General features: G+C 46.5%; 1 protein-coding gene across 1 annotated transcript in view; it reads right to left on the bottom strand.

Moving 5' to 3' along the window:
• Positions 1-22,161, bottom strand: part of LOC111155127 (Mab-21 domain containing 2) — a 129,506-nt gene extending 107,345 nt beyond the window's left edge. The window contains exon 1 of the mRNA XM_022515198.1: positions 21,897-22,161. Within this exon, the coding sequence (XP_022370906.1) occupies positions 21,897-22,107 (211 nt within the window). The 5' untranslated portion in view covers positions 22,108-22,161. The remainder of the gene's footprint in view (positions 1-21,896) is intronic.
• Between the last annotated feature and the right edge of the window lie 823 nt (positions 22,162-22,984).

Raw genomic sequence — 22,984 nt, 5'->3', positions numbered from 1 at the left:
TCTCCAATAACTTACTGGCTGAATACTCAATAACATACAAACCACTTTCCCATACATTATCTCATTTAACTCATCAAGTCTGCGATTTGTTTTAAAGAAAATAGTTTCCTCATATTCCCAAATGCTGACTAGTCCAATAAAAGTAATTTTATCAAAAGTAGGTCTAAGTACATCTTTTAGCTTTTGATGAGTCATAAACCTTCAAGCAGAGGGATAGAGGCTTTCCTCCCTTAAATAATAGATTAAGCCTAATATGCCCATCTGCCCAAAAAGTATCATGAAAGCAAGTCAGCTCGCAAAGAGCAAATATTCTCTTACCAAACTAAGACTATTTCTTAAGCTACCAACTTTAATTCGATTCAGCATACACTTCCTAAATTTCTTCTCTATGCCCAACTTTATTTGCTTTCCTATCTTACGTAAAGTATACACTCCTAGGTACCACAGTCTGATAGTTACATGGAGGGTGGAGAAAGGAGATAGGGAGGAAAAAGTGGAGTCCCTTTCCAGTCTAGAGGGAGTTGTCTGATGTTGGCAGGTGGATAAGCAAATCCCATACTGCCACAGTTTTTCATAAGAAATCCTAAACCTAGATGTTTTTTAAAGATTTTATTTATTTATTTGACAGAGAGAGATCACAAGCAGGCAGAAAGGCAGGCGGGTGGGTGGGGGGGAGCAGGCTCCCTGCTGAGCAGAGAGCCCAATGCAGGGCTCAATCCCAGGACCCTGAGATCACGACCTGAGCCGAAGGCAGAGGCTTTAACCCACTGAGCCACCCAGGCGACCCTAGTTTTTTTTTTCCAGTCACCTGAATTTTCAGATCTAACTCAATCTTGTATTTGTATTGAAGACAATCAGGGCCACGTGTGAGAGGTCTACAAACCAAATTCAGACTGCAGATGGATGACATGTACCATGTGGATGAGGAGAGGAAGAGATGCCTCGTGAAGAGGTGACATTTCCAGGTCAGGAAGAGCCAAATAAAAGGGAGATGTTGCAAACGGGTGGCGAGGTGAGGAAGGATGAGAGGAGTTTGCCGTGGGCAGAACATAGCCCAGGGTCTCCTCCGTGGGGAGCGGACCACCAGATCAGATTCTGAATGGGCATTATTCAACACGGGGCCTGGCACCGGTGATCCAGTCAAGGCTTGTAGGCATGCTTTTATTCCCAGAAGTACAGAAATGGCTCAGCAGGGCCGGCCACGCTAGCTGTGTGACCTCCGAAAGCTCTTCACGTCCCTGGGCCTCACTTTCCTCAGCTGTAAGATGTGCTGGCTGAGGCACATAATAACGCAATAAACCTCAGTTGTTATTATTGTTACAGAGGCGATGGAAGCCCTTCCAAGGTCAAATGGGACAATGTGACAAATGAGAAAAGAAACGCTCCAAAGGCTGTGAACACTGTCCAAAAGTTTGGCAAAGTATTTTCGAGCAGTTGAATCTGATTTTAGGCCTGTGATGTAACCCATCTGCCCCTGAACTCCGCAGTGGGCTGTTAAAACAAACAAACAAACAAAAAAACCCACTTACCTCAGAGAGTTTTGGGGTTACAGGTACTGTGCATGTGAGGATGTATCCAGCCAATATAACAACTATTAGCCCGAATATTAAGTATAAAATTTCAATTCACAAAACACACATGGAAGACGGCCCAGAAGCCCAGGACAAAGTGGCAGCCCCCTTGTTGCTGGAGGAACTGTGCTAAAGAGCGCCCTCCACCGCTTGGCATTTGTCCACCCGTCATCAGCTTTCAACATGCTCTCACACCCAAAAGCCTCTGTGGCCCTCGCGTCCACTGCGAGTTTGTGTCCCCCCCCCACTCAGAAACTGGGTCTGTGAACTCCTAGCCCAAAGCGCACCACCCCATGGATCATCCTCCCACCTGTAGTGAGTAGCCCGTAAGTGCGAGGGAGAAAGGCTTGGAAAAAATCTTAAATTAGGAGCCCGCTGAATTCTTTTTAATTTTCTGTCATTACTCATCAATATGGCCAGTACAGGCAGACTGAGGGCTAGTATCATAGCAAATGAAAAGCAGAAAGTAGCTCTATAATTACCCTAATGTTTCTAACGGAGTCACACAATGCGCACAGAATTATGTACAGAGGGGGGATCTGTGTTAGACACCTCTGAATCTCTGAAATGGTGTTACTTGGAACCTTGGCAAATGAGCAGAAAGTATTTAAAGACGATAAAGATGAAGTCTGTATTTGGTGTCCTACTTAATTTGCACAAAGATACCCAGATGTCACCGTCAGTGTCAACTGTCTTCTCTGTGCCTTCCACGCCCCACTCAGTGCACCGAGCCCACAGCCTCGGGCTTTTGTAACACTAATAGCATCAGGGCCCAGGTCACCAACCCCTACCAGGGGCCACACTGCTCTAGAGTCAGGGAGTCACTCTTCAGAGGGCCACAGTGGGGGATCCGGGCTTCCCTGTTGAGTCCTGGGACTTGGCGCCATGACTTCCTCCAATGAGAACAGAAACCACTCTCCATACCTCCCCTGCAGAAATAAGTACCCCCAAACCAACTACCCCGACAAACCTCCATGTTAAGCCCAGGAATCTCAAAAGTATAGCTATCTGATGCAAGTTTTTGGTCTCAATGAGAAAGATGGTTCCACTTCTGGAATCCTAAAATCATAGATTCGGGCAACCCAATTTCCTCATTTATTGATGAGAAAGTGAACGCTGGAGATGGGCAGCGACTTACCAAAGACAACACAGTAAGCAGGTAAGCAAAGTCTCAAATGCCTGTGGTATCACAGGACAACCCTCCAACTCCTGAAACACCTGGGAAGCATCCTTAGCAATTTCTAGTCTTGTGAAGCAGGCTAGGCTGTCCCATCCTCAGGCCCCCGCTCGGCTCTTCCATCCCAGCTGGTTTTTGAGTAGAGCCTGGTCTCCCCAGCTTTAGGCCCAGCCCTCCACCTGGCTCCCGCTGATGACAAGTGCATCTCTTACCTCAGAGATCTCTACCACTCATAACAGCTGAGAGACAAACAGGTAAAGGAAGCAACACACCCAAGAACATTTAAAAGCCACCAGAACCTTGCAAACTTGTTGCCCATGACCCATAACGCTCAGTCTCATTTCTTTTCTGAGGAAGTTACTAGAGTTCCTGCTTCCATCCCTGAAAACTTCTATTCCTGAAATCAGAGATGAAGCTCTGCCCCTCCATTCCTTAAGAAGCCATCTTCTCTGCCCACCCAACACCCCATCCCGCCCTCCCCTGCCCAGGAGGGAGCATTTTGATGAGGGGTAGGACGACTTCACAGGATAGCTCTTCCTCAAGGGAAAGACTTCCTTCCAGCTTTTTTTCACCCAATTATAAGACAAAAAGGTAAGATTAATAAGAAAGAATACTGGTAAGAAATCTCTTCTTTGACATCTCAGAGAACATCTGGAAGTTCTTTTCAGTCTCTTCAGGATCCTTTCTGGTATCCAACTCATCATCAACTCCAAGTTCACCAACACTCTTCACAAAACGAACCAGTCACCAAGTCCCAGAGGCTGGGTGATGGGTAGGTGAGTGTGGGATCTGCTAGGACCTCTCTGCATGGCCCCCACTTCTCAAGAAGCCTGGAGGAGCAGAAGTCTCTTCTTAATACCCTAACTTCGGGTGCAGGGCCCACCTCCTTCATTTCACTAGCAGGTACCCAGCCTCTAGCACCACCCTAAATTCTCAGATGTATTAGTGTAATTGTAAACTCCTATGCAGACTTCTGAGTCTGTGTGCTACATTCTCCTGCATCTCTGAGCATGTATCCCACTCATCTCCATGTTACATCTCCCCTACATATGTCCCTCTCCCTCTCTTCTGGGTGAAAATCATTATGGATCTCGAATTTAAAATCTCTACTTTATTTCAATTACTTTAATCCAGGCAGCCCATCACTGTGGCATTGGTAGGGGAGGGGGCCCTCAGTTCCCTTCCCGAAGGCCCCGTACACTGGCTTTACAGAGTGGCTGGAATGAGCATCCTATTTGGCCAATCCTACCCTTTTCTGAAATGTCTGGGAAATGGGTGTCTGGGTGGCTCAGCCAGTTAAGCATCTGCCTTTGGCTCAGGTCATGATCCCAGGATCCTGGGATCTAGCCCTGCATGGGGCTTCCTTCATGGTGGGGAGCCTGCTTCCCCCTCTGCCTTCGCCTGCCACTCTGCCTACTTGTGATCTCTCTCTCTCTCTCTCTCTCTCTGTCAAATAAATAAATAAACAAATAAAGTAAGCTGGGAAAAAAAGAATATTTAAAATAAAAAAGAAATGTCTGGGAAATTATTAAAGGAAGAAAAAATTTCTTTTGGTTTCCTGGAAAATCTACCCTGGTTTATTTACAAACCTTTAAAAAATCATTAGGAGTTCCATTCTACCTAGGCAAGAGAATGCAGAACCCAAATGTTTGCACAAAGAATCACACTAGATCTCTATTCAGACAAATTTATGTTACTTCTCTGTTTACAGGCTGACCCGCTAATCCTATTTAAAGGAGGGGCAAAAAAAGGATTTTCAGTGGAAAAAATGGATGAGAAGGACAGTTTCATGTACAGGCACACATTCTATTGTGCTTTCCTTTACTCCACTTCGCACATACTGTGGTTTGTTTTTGTTTTTTTTATAACAAGTTGAAGGTTTGTGACAACCCCGCAACAGGCAAGTCCATGGACGCCATGCTTCCAACAGCATCTGCTCACTTTGTGTCTGTGTCCCATTTTGGTAATTCTTGCTGTATTTCAAACTTTTACCTCATCACTATCTTAGTTACCATGACGTGTGATCAGTTAACTTCCACTCGCTGAAAGCTCGGATGATGGGTAATTTTTTAGCAATAAGGTATTTTCTTTTTCTTTTTTTAAAGATTTTATTTATTTATTTGACAGAGAGAGAATACAAGTAGGCAGAGAGGCAGGCAGGGGGGCGGGGGAAGCAGGCTCTCCACTGAGCAGGAAGCCCGACGCGGGGCTCGATCCCAGGTCCCTGGGATCATGACCCGAGCCGAAGGCAGAAGCCCTAACCCACTGAGCCACCCAGACGCCCCAAGCAATGAGGTATTTTCTAACTAAGGCATGTGCACTGTCTTTTTAGACATAATGCTTAACTGCACACTTCGACTATAGTATTGTGTCAACACAATTTTATATGCAGCGGGAAACCAAAAAATTCACTTAACTTGCTTTACTGTAATACTCCCCTTATTACAATAGTCTAGAACTGAACCTGCAATATCTCCAACGCAGGCCTGCATAAAATTAAAAGATGAAACACGTTCTTTTACCCCTGTTTGATTAAGAAAGAAACAGGCTCAGAAAGAATAGTCTGCCCAAGGTCACACAGCTATCCTGTAACAGACTCAGGTTTGCCCGACTCCCAAGACAACATTTTTTCTTTCCCCCATGTCACCCTGTTTCATGTAATCACAGAGGCTGACACTCCTATTTCTTTCCTCTTCTGTGGCATTGAGGCCTACCATCCCTTGAAGATCCAGAAGGACAAAAGCAGCAGTATTTTCCTTTCAAACCGTACAATTTACCACAGAACGACAGATCTTGCCTACAAGGACAATGTCACTGAAAACTAAATCCTCCATGCCAGCCTGGTATCCTGTTAGGGTCTTACAGGTGTTAGCAATGCCTCAGTTGGCTGGTTACAGAGTATCTCAACAGGCAATAATGCAATGATTTAATTCTTTGCTATTTGGAGTTCAACTCAGAGGTGTCTTGTGTGTCACTGATGCAGCTTGCTTATGGCTATGGGACCCCCTCTCTTCCCCGCAGGAGCAGAGGACATGGGATGAAAGTAGTGGAGCTGCTCCAGACAGGACAGGGATAAAAAGTGGCTGGAGAGAGAAAGAAGGGGAGAACCCACATCTCCCTTCTAGTATTCCTAAAATGAATATCAAGGTACAGCAATAAAGGATAGATCCCTCCATGAGAGACAGACACAAGGAAAGAGAAGATGGGGGAGTTAACAGCAAACATGTCCCATTGTACCAACAGACCACACAACTCTGCGGGGTCCAGGTGGTATTAAGTTGGTTGCAGACGACCAAACCGAGGCTTGGAGAGATTGCCTATCTTATTCAAGATCAGCAAGCTAGTCAGTAACAGCAGCAGGACAAGGACCCAGGTTTGCTGACTCCAGGCCCAGGGTTCTTCCTGATCACAAGTCTCTACAGAGATGGTCAGGAGGCATTCTTCACCTCGGGCTGAGGTCCAAGGTTTCTAGGCCCCATCCTACCGGTCACTTGCTATACAGCAGTAGAGAGAAGCAAGCACCATGACAAACAAAAGAAAGCGTGGCACTTCTAAGGAGACACTTAATGCTCAGTACCTGGCGACAAAGGCCATATAGGAAATAGGGCCCAGGCCCTCAAAGTTTTCAAGCTGGAAATCTGATTTTGTGAAAAATCTCCCAACTTTTTAAATGTTTGCTCTAAATTTGTAGAAACACTAAGTTCAATTAAATACACATGCAGAGGTGCACCTGGGTGGCTCAGTTGGTTAAGCGTCTGCCTTTGGCTCAGGTCATGATTCCAGGGTCCTGGGATCGAGCCCCGAATCGGGCTCCCTGCTCAGCAGGGAGCCTGCTTCTCTCTCTCCCTCTGCCTGCTGCTCTGCTTACTTGTGCTCTCTATCTCTGTTTCAAATAAATAAATAAAATCTTAAAAAAAAAAAAAAAAAAACATGCAGAGAAAAACTGAGCTCGCAGGTAACCAGTTCTAAATCTGATGCAAATGTAAAATAAGGAGCCAGACTGGATGCTAGTTCCTGAGAGATCACAGAAGCATGGAGCTATGGGTGCTACAAATCCATATGCCCACCAAGTATCGGCTCTAACGCCTAGACGCTACTGTTTTTCAAACACATGTTGATACGATTACAAAAAAATTCAAGGTAATTTGCATGATTAACTAGATCCATTGTAGCTTTCCATAACTACTCATTTTTCTCCAACAAACTGACAGGAAAACTATAACCACTACCATTTAAAGCTTTGTAATGTTTTTCACTAGAAAGAAAAAAGACCCTTATGTTTAGAAAAGGTTGGAAATGACTGGACTAAGTAATTTCTAAAGTCCACATTTTTTTAATTCCATGCCTACATGCTGCAGAGAGGTGGGAGACAAGGGGAGGAAGGAAGACAAGCCCCCAATCACACCAAGGTATATTCTCAAAACTCACTACCTATGGGGCCATCACGAACTCCTCATGCACTGTATGCCCCCTAACTGCAGGAATGAAAGCAAAAGAGCCAACAAGGCCGCCAATACTTACTGAGCACCTCCCAAATATGTCTTGAACAATCGCATTCCAGGCAAACAAAAAAAGAGGAAGAAAACCAGATACCCCAGGGACGAGCATCAAGCTTTTATGGCAGTGGGAAAAGTCAGACATCTGTCACGAATAATTATAAATTCATAGCTGACCAGTGCATCTAAGACACCTGTGAAGGCAGAATGCCTGCTTAAGAGAATTTGGCTTATTCGGGGATGGCCTGAAAGGCCTCCCTAGGAAGAGTTGATTTGATGGTGCTGAGATCTTCCGGGTAATAGAAGTCAGTGAGCTGTGTGGGCATGTGGTGGAAGGGATGGGGCATTCCAGCAAAGGGCCTCCGTGGGTGGCAATGTGGTATTTCCCAAGAACTGAAAGGCCAATGTGACTGCAACCAAGTCAGTGAGGACATCTGAGGAGATGAGGCCAAAGAGGCCATGGGAGACAGGGCACTGAGGCCTTCCTGTCACACTCAGAATGTTTGGGACTTTACTTTGAGAGGGAACAGTGTCGGTGCCTCATACAGGGCCCGCCTCACAGCGGGTATACAGGAGATAAATGGTAGAACTGGAAGGGGATGAAGCCAGAGATAGGAGCGGTGGGGTCTCCAAAGGCCTTGTGAAACAGGAGTGTGAACTTCACGTGAAGAATGACAGGCTGCCCCCAAGGGATTTCGGCATATTTAAAAGATGACTCAGCATGGACAATGGATTAAAAAGATGCAAGACTGGAAACAGAAAACCCAGTGAGCAGATTACTGCAGTAATCCAGGAAACAGATGGTAGTGGCCCCCACTAGGGTGGCGATGAGGGGAATGGAGAGAAGGAAGTGGGGTCTTAAAGGAGGCAGAATTGACAGGCCTCCTTTCCTCATCCGCTCTGGGACAGGAGGACGAGCCACGGAGCTCAGGATGACTGCCAAGTTCCTGTCATGGGCACTTGGGTGAATAGTGGTGTAGCTGACTGAGGAGGAGGTGCTCTGGAGCATAAATTCACTTTGAACACTCAATTTGTGGCACCTTGGGGTCACCCATGTGGAACTGTCAAAGAGGCAGTGAAGAGTTCCAGGCTGACCAAAAAATAGCACCGAGAGACAGCTCAGAAACAGCGAAGGAAGAAGAGACAGAAACAGTCACCAAGGGTTGGACAAAAGAATTCAAGTCTGTCCTTCACCTGGAAAACTGAGAAAAAGGCAAACACCAGGAAGAGTATGTTGCCACAGACGCCACAGGAAGAGAGCTCAGGAGAGCATGGCCAACCGCGCCAAACTGGAGAGGGAACGAAAAATCACAGCAACAGGTTCTGCTTTGTCTGGGTTCTTCCTTCCAGACTTTGGTCATAATATGTATGGTTTTTTTTTTCATCGTCCATCTCGTCCAACAACGTGAAGGTTTGTTCCGCGTGGTAGTTCTACTGCCTCGCAGAGAACTTGTTGTAGAGGTCTTCCAAGATCTCTGGTGAAAAAACAGAGAGCACACGCACGGATGTCTCAGAAGGAGAAACTGTAGTCGAAGGGGGCAGAGATAATCTCTAGGGCAGAGAGCTGAGGCGGTCCACAGCGAGAATGGGATCCAGGAGACAGGAACAGAGGTCGGTCGGTCTTGAATGACAAAAATACTGAGTAAAATCATTTACCATCCGTCCTCTCTTCCCCAGGAATTAAGGATGATAAAATCCTCTCCCAAGAGCTGCTGCATTGTGCAGATGGGTTCACCAAACCAGGATGCTTCCATGCCCACCAATTCTTCGTTGCAGGAAAACCATGAGTCAGTGGGCGGGAATGAGGCTGCCCTGATGATTCCAACTGCAAAGCTCAGTAGCATGAGGACTAGGATCTCAAGAGGTTGCTTCATCCTGATGACTGGCTTTGTAGCACAATGCTGAAGACAAGTCGATGTACAAACATCTGTCCTGACAGAGCAGGGGAACTGGACAGGGCTATTATTTACCTGAACAAATAATTACTCGCTTTTAAGAACAGCCCAACACTAAAGAGGCAGATGCTTTGGTTCACATAAAGCCGAATTCAACGTATCAATTTTTATTTCAAAGTAACTTTGTCGAAAGCACATATGGCATCTGCCTTTCGCCGAAGAAAAGATCTGCTCCCTATTCTCCCCACGATAGACTACATTAACTATGTCCTAATTAAATGTTCTAAATCTGGAACGAAACCCACCAGGGAGGGGGATGGAATCAGGAGAGGGAGGGGAAAAAGGCTTCACAAAACTGCCCTAATTTACTGAATATCAAGGGCTCAGTTGACCTTTATACAGCTTTACATCAATCACTTAGCTGGGACACACCTTCCTTCTTTCAAAATGAGGAGACTGGGGATGAGATGAGATTTGATACAAAGGACTTTCCATAAATACAAACCACAAGTATGAGTGTTGCCGAGGAAGGCTAAATGGCGGAATGACGAGACTCTGGACCAGGAACCCAAAGAATGGTATGAGCCACCAGTCTGCAGGGTAGCGGGATCACTATCTTCTCCACCCTGCCCAGTCTTCCCTTGTTTCCAGCCTCCCCACGCTTCCATGCCAGCAATCAACAAACAGCCTGGGCAAGTAATGCTCCTTGACTTTTGGAGAGGTGCAAGGAGTGGAAGAGGCAGGACTCCTGGGTTGGAATGGCGCCCCTATGGCCAGCTTGAGCAAGTGACTTAACTGCTCAAGTTTCCTTATCAGGAAACTGGGGATGGGAACAGTTCCCTCATCACAAGATCGCTGTGGGGATTCAATGGGTTAATGATTTTAAAGCACTTGGAACAATCGCTGGCCAACAGTGGGGGCATATTTCCCACCACCACTACTCTGACCTTGAGCAAGTCATTGTCCACCATGGGGTTAAATTTCCCCACCAGCAAAATGCTGGGGTGGGTGAACTGATCTGAGGAAGATCCCCACTGGCTTAACTCCTCTATAATTCTTTGAATCCTATTACAACTCTCTAAATCCTCCTAAAGCTCTGAGCCCTCAGTCCAGCAGCAGGGAGCAACGGTGGTGGTGGTTCTCTTTTAGGTCCCAAGAAGGCATCCTAGCCCCTGGAGCTTCCCCTCATCCCAACCACAGGCTGGCCCGAGTACTGGGTCCACCAAGCCTGCCCCTCCCTTACTACACATACAGACTGTTCAGAGAGGACAACTTCATCATGATGCTCAAAGCTGTGGAAATAGCACAGGTGTGAGAAAAGGACACACTCCACAGGAAAGAAACCAGACAGGAAGAGACAAGGAACTGTCAAAAGACAAAGGCAAACACAACAGACCATGAGGTTCTTTACTTAACGTCCTTCCTCTTATAGCAATTAAGAGAACTGCAAATGATGCAAGGGAATGTTCCCTACTTTGAAGCACAGCCCCTCTTCAGTGACTCGCCATCCCTTCAAACCCAGATGGACCCTTCCTTCCGGGGGAGCAGAGGCTACCGAGTGACTGCACTCAGGGGCAAGCACCTTTCTCAGGAAGCAATTACTTGCTGGACACTTACCTAACCTCCACTCTGCCCAAAGGTAAAATCAGCATTCGTGATATTTAAGTCCCCTCTCCTTTCTGGGCCTCGTTTCCACTTCTGAAAAATGGAGGAGGGAGGAACTCGGGCCAGGTAATTTCCAAGTTTTCTAGCAGCATTAATTAAAACTAATATTCCATCAGTGATTTCCATTTTGCAGGAGGAAGGGGTTTTTTGTTTGTTTGTTTAATGAGATACAAAAGAAAGTTTGTAATTATTTGCTGCTTTCTGCCTGAAACTAGATCTCTGGGGTTCAAATCCCCATTCTACCAGTAACTCTGGGACACTGGGTAACTGTCTAACCTCTCTGTGCTTTGGAATGCTCATCAGAAAATAAGAATAGGAAGATGACCTTTTTTCACAGGAGTGTGGTTAGGACTAACTTAGTCAACATATAAAGTATGAAGTATTTAGAACTATGCCTGGAGCACGGTGAAAAAAAATTAATTTCAGTATGATTATTTCCAAAGTTATGCAGACAGTTTTCCATGCAAAGGGAAAATTTATTTGGTATATTAGCATAGACAGTGTGCTAGGACTAACACACAAACACACACACACATTTGGCTAGTGGACAGAACACCTGCGTTCTAGTGGTGATTCTGCCCCCAAACTAACCGCATACTATTGATGAACTACTTACTGCCCCTTCCTGGGCCTCTGTTGCTAGAGCAGACAGCACAAGGATTTCTCTGAAAGTATTCAGATCAGAGATGATACACTGGGAGCCACAGTATACTACGTGACCTCCAGTTTTAAACCACATGATGTTCCTTTAATATTTTAGTAATATTCAAAAATCAAACATTCATGTAATGAATTCGTGTAAAATCCAGATCTACTGGGTCTCTTAAAACTTCCAAAGTCAGATCAGCCTGCCTCCTCAGCAGTGGTTCTTCAAGAGTGTGGGCTCTGGACCAGCAGCAGCAGCGGGGCAGCCCCTGGAAACTCAGTAGGAATGCAAATTCTCAGGCTGGACCCCAGACCTCCTGAAGAAGACGCTCTGGGAGTGGGGCAGGCCATTTGCTTTAACAAGCAGGAGGTTGGTACACCATAAAACACAGCAGCGAGGTGGGCTGCCAGGCACAACGCCCCCTCTTTAGACAAGACGGGAGAGTGATGGCTGGCGTCCCCCAGTGCACTGCCCACTCCACGGCATCTCTGATTCGGACACCAAGGACCAGGTGGCATTCATCGAGCTGCTCACCGCACCCGCTGTCCTTACCACCCGGTCCCTGGTGGGCTTTTGGCTCACCAGCTCTGATCTCGAGGGACCGCCCCTTCTGACAGCAGGGCGAGGGGTCCTTCTGCATGGTGCACAAGCAGGACTGCGTTTTTCCGAATCCCAAACAGAGCCTGTCTGGGAGCGGGGCTGCACACACCAAGGGCACAGTTGAAAGAACAAACTGTTGAGTTTCCTTTATTAATCACAACACAATCCACACAAGCAGCTGCTATTAAGAACAGCTGCGGCTGCTAAAAGGGTGATCTTGAAGCAGCCTAGAAAGTGCTTACAAGTTGGATATCGGGACCAGGCATGTCTATCGGGACCAGGCACGGGACCACTTGCAGTCTATTGGCTGGGTTTCTCCTCCTGACCACGGGAGCCTCTCTCGCGACCAGAAATCCTACTGCCTCCAACATCCTGGGACGAAGCAGGGGTGGGGGCAGGGGAGAAGGTTTTTAGAATTAGCATAATACAGAGAATCCGGGGTGAGCCTCAGAGGGCTGGAGTTGGATCCCACCTCAACCCTGCAGTAACTGTGAGTTACTTAACTTCTTTGGACCTTGGGTTTCTTCCTCTGTGAGAGGCAGAAACAACACCTACTTCAGAGGGTTGTTGTGAGCAATCAAAATGAGATTAGGCATCTGGAAGTATTTCGTAGACTATGCAGGACGAGATACAAGTAAAGCCTTATTAGGATCCCATGAAAACTGCCATTTGACCCATAAATCATCTAAGATAGGACTCACTGTTTCCAACCTGGGGCTATCAAGGGTGAAATCAGAGAATCACAAGACCACAAAGGGCCTTTTGAAGCCCTGTAATCCAACCTTTCTACATTGTCCTCCTCCCCCTAATCCCTGACACTGTGAGCAAGTGCCTGGCCAAGGGTGGCTCCACTTGGAAAACCTCGACCTGCGACCTGCGGGAGTTCCCCATAGTCCAAAGTAGGCAGCCCATTCCCTCCACCTCAAGCCGAATCTGCACACAGACCACTCCTCCTTGGAGAGGCCAAGTCAGACTTGTTATCATTTAAGCAGCAAATTTACCCCCACCTAAGGGTCTCTGTATATGTTCTGTCTACCTAGAATACTCCTAATTTACTTAGTCTTTGCTTCAAATGGTTGGCTCCTTCTCATCTTCCCATTTCAAATGTCTCTGCTTCACTCCAGCCCACCCAGTCACACTCTCTAGCATAACTTTCTGCACTTCTTCAATAGTGCACGTCCCTGCTTATTTGCATACTGAAATCTTACGAAATCTCCCAGTGAACCATAGTCCCGTGGAGGCCGTGACCTTGCTTCTCTCATTCAGCACTCTGCGCACTTACACAGTGCAGTAATGCACACCAGCACACAGTAGGCACTCCCAACTGTGTTGAATGAATTCACGAACGGATGCTTATACGATTCTACACACATTGTAGCTATACAAACGCTAGTTGGGAGAACCAGAAAAGAAAACAAAACTTATACCACCTCCCATTACTGACTCAACTCACCAATACTAATCATGTCTTCTTGCATTGAGGGAAAAATACGAAAAATAAATAAATTGAACAACAGCTCCCCATGCTAGCTTTTTTCATAGCAGCACTGTACCTAGTTATCTGTCCCTTTATCTTGTGCAGAGGGCACTTATGAAAAGACACTTAAGTGGACAAAAAACCAAGTAGCTCTTTCCTAGAGACAGGGCCTCACATAACAGCATAATTACGAATGTCCTTAAAGAGATCACACAGCGGCAAATCATCACCCAGGTCCATTGTGAACACCATCACAGACCCTAAGAACAGCTGGGCAAAGCCTAACAATCAGACCTAGAGAATGCAGACCTATGGGGCAAGTACTTACCCATCCCAATCTCAGCCAGCATCACTCACTAGCTATCCTTGGCCCAAGGGGAGAGCAGAAAAGCCCAGAGGGGAAAGAAAACTGCTACCCTTGCCCTTGTCTGGGAATCCAGACTCAGCTCAGCAACCCATGGAAGACATCTAACAGTGGAAAAGCCCACTGGCTCTTTGCAGACCATGCACTGTAGCCGAAGACACTAGAGATCTGGGTTGAGTCTTGTTCCATGACAACGTACTCCATGACCTCCAACTCATCACAGAGTCTCAAGCGCCCCCACCTGTGAACGGAGGTTAATAGTTCCTACACTACTTCCGAAAGGCCTGTCCAGAGAATACCATTCCACATCAAATGCGAACATGATTATAATCTATAAAGCACTGCACAAAGCTAACTTATTATTACTGATGGCAAGGAATAGTGGTCTATAATAAAGAATTGTTGGAATTCAATTTCAGAGTAGGCATCTGGAAACTTGGAAGCTGCCTGATAAGACTATGAAAAGCCTTCATGTGAAAGATGACTTACGCCCTCTCTGCATTTCATGAAGCCCCAAAGGTGGAACTTCCATGCAGGAGTTCCACAAGGACCCTCACTGTCTATGGAAGAAAAGTCAGGATCTACAGGAAAGGGGACATTCCCACAACTCACTGTTTGCTGTTCTTGGTCAAAAAGCTACAGCAATCTGGGTGGCTCAGTGGGTTAAGGTTCTGCTTTCCACTCAGGTCATGATCTCAGGGTCCTGGGATTGAACCCCTGCATCAGGGTCTCGGCTCATCAGGAGGCCTGCTTCTCCCTCCCTCTCTCTCTGCCTGCCTCTCTGCCTACTTGTGATCTCTCTCTCTATGTCAAATAAATAAATAAAATCTTTTAAAAAAAAGTTACAGTAATCAGTTGGCACATTTCTTAAATAGCCCTATGATAAGTCTTAAGGTTATTATTCTTGGAATGGAGAAAAAACTACCAAATAAAAAGACTGGATCGAGATTTTCTGGACTCCAGAGAAGACCATTTAGCATGGCTTTCCAGAAGGGAAAATTCTTAGAGACAATGTCAGAAAGTGCTCACTCCTGAAACTGAGGCTAGAATAAGAAGCTTCAGATAGAAAGGCTCTTTCAGAGTGAATCAAAGAACTTAACACCAACTGTGTACCCCACTGAGTGCTGGAAAGATAAATAAGGCTTAGATTCTTTAACCTAGCCAGGGGAAGAATGTGCTAAGGGCTATAAAGGGGGCGGGGGGGCAGGTGTTAGAAGAACGCAGAAGCAAGGTAAATTTTTTTTCTCCTTGGAGAGTTACAGGAAAACTTCATGAGTCGAGTGGCCTTGGAGTTGGAGCTGAAAAAGGCAAAGGAACTAGAGGTAAGGTGTCATTGCTTAGCAGCTAAAATGCTTAACCGTCTCTGTGACAGAGTTTATCTTGACAGGCTATGTGCGGCCTATGGCTTCTGCAAAAAGAACAGTACATTTAGATGAAAATGATAAAAGTACACAGGACTTTAAAGCAAATCAATATTAAAGCAAAAACATACATTTAAAAAGTACATTTGTGATAGAATACAAGTGATCCTTTACTACTGCATTACATGAAATCTCGCAGCAAGTCTAAGAGACACCATCATTTTACAGCAGCAATAAACAACTTTTTGAGATACCGGCAAGAATTATAATGTGAAATGAAAATATCTGATTTCTAGTGGCAAGAAACAGAAAAAAGATAGGTACTGCTAATACTCCTATGACTTAGTACCTCCTTTTATAATGGAAGAAAAGTACTATATTTCAGTTAGGGATTAATAAAAATAAAGCTGTCATTTTTCCCATTCAAGTTCACACAGTCCATGTTATTACTGCCATAGACCTAGGTTAAGAAGTTCTCATAGAGAAAACAGTCGGAGCAAAGGAAGGAAATGGGACGTGGGTAGATTCTGTAACAGTCCAGAGCATGCGAAGATACAGCTAGGAGATGGCCCTGGAAGGAAGATAAAACCCTCACGAATCAACAGCGTCAAGGTTCAACAACTATTAAATCAGATTATTAAATCAGATTATGAGCTCTAAATTCTGCAACAGTATCTTCTTTTGGAATAAGAGATGAATGAAAGAAGCTAGGAGAACATTTGTTTTAGATTAGAACTCCTTTTTCTAAAGCGTGGGAGATGACAGCATATCGATAAATTTACCAAGAGAAATCATGCATCCATATGATGTAAAACTGTGTGCACGTAAGTATGAGTGGGTTTACGTGTGTGTATAAACACAGATGTCTAGGGAGAAAAATGCATGTCAAAATATTAATAGTGATTCGAATGGGGGAATGATTTTGCTTTATTCTTTGTATTTTCTATAATTGGAAAATGGGCAAAAAGAAGTTCCAAAGAGGCTAGGAGACTTATTCTGGGCAACGCACATCCCACACAGTACAAAACAGAGCTGGTACTAGAACTCAGACATGTCCTTCGTTTGTCCCGCACAGAGATTTTCAGATTTAGAACTTAATGCACCCGAACACATGAGATGGCTATAATTATTTGTCCCACCTTACATATTCAGAAATTGAGGCTAAGAATCTAAGTGACCTGCCCAAAGTCACACAGCAAATAACACAAACAGTGGGGGCCAGAATCCAGGTCTCCTTCCACTCCTGACAGCAGTGTAGTGTCTTTGTCAAAAGCAACGGTTTCATCAGCCTGACCCCGGTTAAGTCCTAACTCTGCAACCTCCCTGCTGGTACACTTGGGAAGTTCCTGAATTTTGCCCTGTAATTCTTTTTCCAAGGGTTATGGTGACAATTAAATGATACAATGTTGTAAAGACCTACAACAACCACTGGTGCAGTCGCCATGCCTCCCTGCCTCTGTCCCAGGTGGAAGGACTCTGTTTCCAAGAACTAGGAGGCATGTCTGCTCATTAGGCTCAGCAGCCTGGTCCTAGGCTCCATGTCAACTGGAATCATATCCGTTGCGTAAAGGAGCAGTTCTGTTGGATGGGAAATGCGTGGCATCAGGCCTAACACAGGACAGGATATCAGAGTGCTGATCAGACAGTTTGAGGAGCTCCCAGAATTCAGATTCAATAGGTCTGAAAGGGGATCAGAGATTCCAAATTGTTTAAAAACAAAAAAAGAGCTGCAGGAGAGTCTAAAGAGCTAATATTCAATGACAAGTTCTCAGCTTGGCAAGAGAGAATCTAATGTTTCTATGTAAGCAAAAGGGGGCCCAGTCTAATCATGAGCAATGCATTATCCGATGGGCAACAGAACAAGGCATCGTGGGAAGACCCAGAGTCAACAGTTCTAGAACTCTTCTGTCAAGGGCAAAGGTCAACAATGCCCAGAACCACCAAGGAAGTATTGAGACCAACTGAACGAGCAGCAAAAATAAATATCCAGAGGCCTCTCCCTGCCCTAGATGCATAATACTTTCAGTGCTGGAGTACACTTCAAAGATGTTCTTGCCCGTTATTCAGATACAGCACATTAGTGACTAGAACTCTAAGGGGCTTACCAAGACTTGGAGGCCCACGAGGCAACGACAGAATAAACTCCCTCAGTAAATATTGCTGGATAAATTCATTAAGAGAAAAATGGCATTCAAACATGAGCAAGGCTGGGCCTCAAAATGGTCTACTCAAAAGACACAGAAAGTGCCTAAAAATATGGTAGGTCTAGCAACTCTGAGAAGCACCTCACTCTAGGATTTTGAGATGGCTAAGATGTATTTATGGACCGAAATGGATGCAGAAGCCAGTAAACTGCTTTCAGGGAAGTTGTAGGCAAAGGAGAAGAGGGAAGGGTCTCCAAGGGCCTATATGAATTTCTTCAAGTTTCTGCTCACTATGCTATCCTCGGGATCCTGCATCTTGTTCAGCCCCCAGTATAACATTCGGTAAGTATTTGTTGAATGCAGAGGCATAAGAATACTTATGTGCACAAATTTTTGGAAGAAAATGACAAACATTGATGGATTTATGCAAAGTGGTTAGCACAATGGCCAGAGCATGGTAGGAGGTTAACAAACGGCAGTGCAAAGTAGAGTTAGCCATGACTTCCATGGCCAGAGCCCATATTCTCTTAGGCTGCCTCTAGTGGTACTCCCTAGTTCTTTCTGAAGCCAACCTACAGAAGTAATCTCAGCCTAAATTCACTAGATTTTCTAATAATGCTCATTTCTTTAAATAAATAATAAAATCATGTATACATTCCTTTTCAGTTTACAAAGCTACCCATGTTTAATAGATGAAAAAACTAGGACCACACAACTAGCAAAGCAGCAGACTAGGACTAGAACCACAGATTTCCACATTTTATTAGAATGACCATTTTCTCAACCAGAAATTCAAACAAGTGCTTTTATTATGGAATAAAATACTTGAACTCGGGTTGTTCCAGAAATCAGCTCAGATGCTGCCTGGATCACTCTAACAGTGATCGCTGAAATCAAAGACAAAATCCTGAAAGAAGAGGTAGCATTTTTTTTTTTTTTTTTAAACAAAACCCGTCCTCTGGATGTAATGCATTTATTCTTAATAGTTTCTCAAGCAGGAGAGGAGGAACATGCCTGAGAGGCAGGGTATTGTGAGTTTGAGCAACATCTGTACGATTTATTAGCCCTGAGACCCTGGGAGGGCCTTACCCCCAGGAAATTTCAATATCCTCATCTGTTTAATGGGAAAGTAATACCTACTTCTAAGACCATGCAAAGTTCTTGGCACTAAGAAGGCAATCATAAGTTAGAGCTGTCCTAATAACTCTGCCATGGTATCTACCATTTGGACTATAGGGTAAGTGACTGCTTGTCTCCTCCCTGGCTTCTAGTTTCTGCCTAGCCCCTGTTGTGCATCTGTCCAATGGGGACACAACCAGGCTCCCTCCAACCTCGCAAGGGAATGAAGATAACAAAAGAGCTGGCAGAGACATTATGCAAATACCAAATATTATTAAAACATTAATGAACTCTGGCTATTTCCCTGAATTTTGATAAATGGTGTTTATTATGCACTGCCAGCCTCTCACACAATCTGGGCTCTCAAATATTAACTAGATAATAACAGCAATCAGTCTCCTAACAGACCAAGGTATAGAGAAATAAAGAGTGAGTCTAGATGTTTCCAGCCAACATCCGCCTCAAAGGAATCAGAATATCTGTACAAACACAGAATGTCAGGACAGATCACAGAGACCGCAGTGACCACCAACAGCCTCAGACCAACCCACAGCCTATCCAGAACTCTGCTTTGATAGAACAATGGACTTTCTTGGGGCTGACAGGTCACTGGTGAAGACAACTGTCTACCACCACTTTATACTCTTCTGCACAAAGTTGCCTCCAAAGTAGACCCTACAAAAAAGGGCCTGAGAACGGGCCTTCAGTCCAGACTAACAATTTTATATAGAGAAAGTAGCTGCTCCCCACCACCCAGGCGCCTGAAAACAGAGGTAGCGTTATCCACAGCTCCATTAAAGGGGCTTCCACCAAATGCCTCTATCATTTCACTCCATGCGAGGGGATAATGTTTTTAAGCTGTAGACAATCCTCAGGTACACACAGCTCAGACAGAGGCAGAACAAAGCCAAGATGAGTTGTGCCTCCCTGCCCCCCAAAAACCTCCCAGAAATAAGGGCCTGGTGCCACCCCAGTGACACCTTAACAAGCTGAGGGTCATTAAGACACCTCATTTGCATATTCATGAAAGACTCAAGGCTGTGGCAAGTGAAACAAAGTGCACAAAAAGAGATTTTGTTTTTTAAGCCAAGCGAAAATCCGCTTTAGAAAAAGTAAATCCACACGGGGACCCTGGCTGTCGCCAAACCTTCACTTGTCTAGAGCAGCCAGCACCTCATTAAAGGAAGGCAGGGAACTCACTAATGAATGCAGCACCACACACAGGCAAAGCCCATTTTGCCATCTGCCTTCTAGTGTCCAGAGGGGCAAAAGGCTTAAATGACACTCTCCTGAATTTTCTCTCCTGCAGGTGGAAATATCAAATTCCCAGGGGGACAAGAAAGCCTTCTCTCACAAGGTCAACCAGATAAAAAGGGATAGAAGGTAATTTAGCTTACCTGTCAACACAATACCTCTGGTGACATCAAATGCAGGTATACATTAAGCACCCTGGAATAATTCACCCTTCATATGTGGGTGAAGGTTTGGCTCAATCAGTGTCTCAGCCATGGGGTTAGCATAGAAGTTCCTAATGAGCTGGGTATTTAAATTTACTCCTCCTCCCCTCCCCTCCCATTTTCTGTTGCATGATTATCCTGTGTGATGGTGACCCAGAACCTTTCTCTAGAAAACCACCTAGAGCAGAAGACACCAGAACTGACACAGGGGGCTGTAACAACACAATGGCAGACTTCCATTATTTATGTCAAAGAGGAAGGCCATGATTAAGCAACTGAAATCACTGCCCTGAGCCTTCTCTGCGTATCCCCACCCTTCTGCCAATCACTGTACCGGTTTTCAGATCTTCAAGCTCACTCCCACCAGGTTAGGGAGTTGTTTAAACAACAACAACAAAACATTTAATTCATACAGACGGTTGAATGGCAGAGTAGCTCAAAAGAGAGCTTTTCAACCCCATACAGAATTTAGGACAACTTGGGCAGTGTGGAGCAAAAGGTAAAATCCAGCCCCAAGTTTTCACATACTTTTTCCAACTGCCCAAAGCATTACTATTACCGGCCCCCAAACGTTCAATCTGTAAAACCCGCGACTTGGACTTGGGCTTCGGGGAAGAAGATAAACCCAGAGGAAAGAAGGTAGCCTAATAACAGAACCAGCAACGACCAACAGCCGGCTGTAATCCAAGTAAACTGTAGCAGGAAAGCAAAAAATTCTGTCTTCCTCTGGGGTCAAAGCCCTTTTTCAAAAAAATTTTTCCACGACCTGGAAAACTGGCTGAGGATGGATTTGTAGAGGGCACAGAGGCGCGTGTTAGGACAGCTCTACACTCGAATCCCAGTTCTGCGCAACGTTAACGGTCAGGCCACGTACTGCATGCCCCCAGGGTTGCACTAGTGGAGCCGCAAGCTACGTGGGAGGGAGGCTCCCAGCAGCGGACACTCCTTCTACACCCCAGTAGCAATCATTCGAAGGACAGACACTTGCGGAGGGGGTGGGCTCCGGGTCTGCTTAATTATTTCCCTTTACACACCATCCGACAATCTGTTGAAGGACCAGTAGATGCCGGGCTCTGGGGTGGGAGTGGCGGCGTTATTCTATCCCCCCCGGCGTCTCCGGGATTCGAAACTCAGGGCGCCTCGCCGGGCCGGCGCATGGACAATACACAAAGAGGAGGAGCCCGGCGCTTCTTGGGGTCCGAGCTCTCAGGCTGGTCATTTTCGAGCTGGGAATCAGAAATTCCGAGCTCAGCAAGAGCCCTGGAAAAGCACAGGAAATGCTTCCGAGCGCTTCAAAGGGAAGTCGGTTTGCAAATCAAAGTTGCACGAACTCCGGGCGCCCAGCCTACTTGAGCGGGTTACTAGGGAACACCCAACAAGTTTGGTCACCGGGGTCTTGGCATGACAGCGCCGCGCCGCAAGACTAGAGAAGCAACTTGTCGCTCGGGCGCGGAGCCAGAGCCCCGAACTGTCTCCGCGCCCCAAGCTCCGGACGGGACCCGAGACTCGGCGCTCATCGGAAGGCGCAGGTCCGAACCTCCGAAGCCAAACCCCTGCATCGAAAGGCTCCTCGGGTCTCACCTGAACCGCGCCGCTTCCAGGGGCTTCCCTCCAACAGTGAGATGTTTCACCACGAACACTTCAGCTGCTTACAAGCCCCCCGGCCGGTGAGAAATTAACAAAAGAGCCAGCGAACGGGAGTAAAAGGACCCGGCGCAAAGTATACTAAAGAAGGGAGCTCGGCTTGCGGCGGAGAAAGAAGGGGAGGCGGAACAGGGATGGGTTCTACCACAGGCACCCGGCTCCGGGAAGGAAACCAAGAAGGAAAGAGAGCACGAGAAGGGGGAATGGGTTCTCTACCCCGCTTCCCATCACACACACACACACACACACACACACACGCCTCCCCCTTTTTCCTTCTTACCCAGCATGGAAAAGATGAAATCCTTGGCGGTGTGAATCTCCAGCGCTCTCTGGTCGTCATATTCCCGCTGGTCGTGCTTCGTGAATTCTTGGATGAGTTTGTTCAATTCCTCCACCCGAGCTCCTGACCTGAAATCCAGCTCCGGGAACGTTGGCTTGTTGTTACAGCCCAGGGAGGCTGCCTTGCTGGCGGTGGGAGCCGCCATCTTCATGCAAAACGCGCCGAGTAGCAGCTCCGCGGCGGCGGCAGCACCCACCCCCGCCCCCCACCCCGCCCCCCCGGGCCTCCTCCCCTCGCCGGCTCCCTGGCTGCGGCCCCGGCCCGTGGGCGGGCTGGCGGGCGGGCGTCTAGGCGGGCGGTCCCGGCTCGGTGCGCTCCGGGCGTCCCGGCTTCGGCAGCAGCTGACTGCAGCGACGGTGCGTGTGTGGCCCCGACACCCTTCCCTGCGGCCCCACACCGGCCTGGATGCTGCAGGTCCCTGTCCTCCCCTGGCCCGAGCTGGCCGCGGCGACAGCGGTCGTAGAGCCTACCAGAGCCTCCCTCCGAGCGAGGAAAGTGAAGTGGAAACAATGTGAAATTCACCAGCTCTGAAATCAACAAGCTGCCGGCTCCGCGGTTACGGAGCCAGCACCAGCGTCCCCATTTAAAGGGACAGCGCACCCAGTGGAAAGAAAAATAAATAAATGACAGAGGTCTGCGCGCCTATGCCACTTGCCAATCTGTACTCGGGCAGACGTGCGAGTTGTGGACGTATTCTTTCTCAACCTCCACCCCCTTTGGGGGCAGGGCTTGCCAAGCTCATTCAAGGAGAAGAGAGTCTTCCTCTGTCTGATTTTAAGGGCGGTGTTCTGATCGAGGGCATCTCTACGGGGAGCATTTCCATCTCAAAAACTCCCAGTGCCTCAGATGGTGAAGGAACCTGCCTTAAGAAATATGAAACCAATCTTCTGACCTTTTCTGCGTAGATTGCCAAACATGATAGAATTAAGCATGTCAAAAATAGTGCCCACCACGTGCCATATAGATACTCCCATTAAGCACTACAATATCCCTATCTTTGCCCTAGGTAATGAATTTTCCTGGATAAC

The sequence above is a fragment of the Enhydra lutris genome, unplaced genomic scaffold (assembly GCF_002288905.1).
Source record: "Enhydra lutris kenyoni isolate GAN:26980312 unplaced genomic scaffold, ASM228890v2 scaffoldscaffold39, whole genome shotgun sequence".
Taxonomy (NCBI): domain Eukaryota; kingdom Metazoa; phylum Chordata; class Mammalia; order Carnivora; family Mustelidae; genus Enhydra; species Enhydra lutris.
The sequence above is the reverse complement of the archived record's forward strand: the minus strand, read 5'-3'. Positions and strand labels throughout refer to the sequence as shown.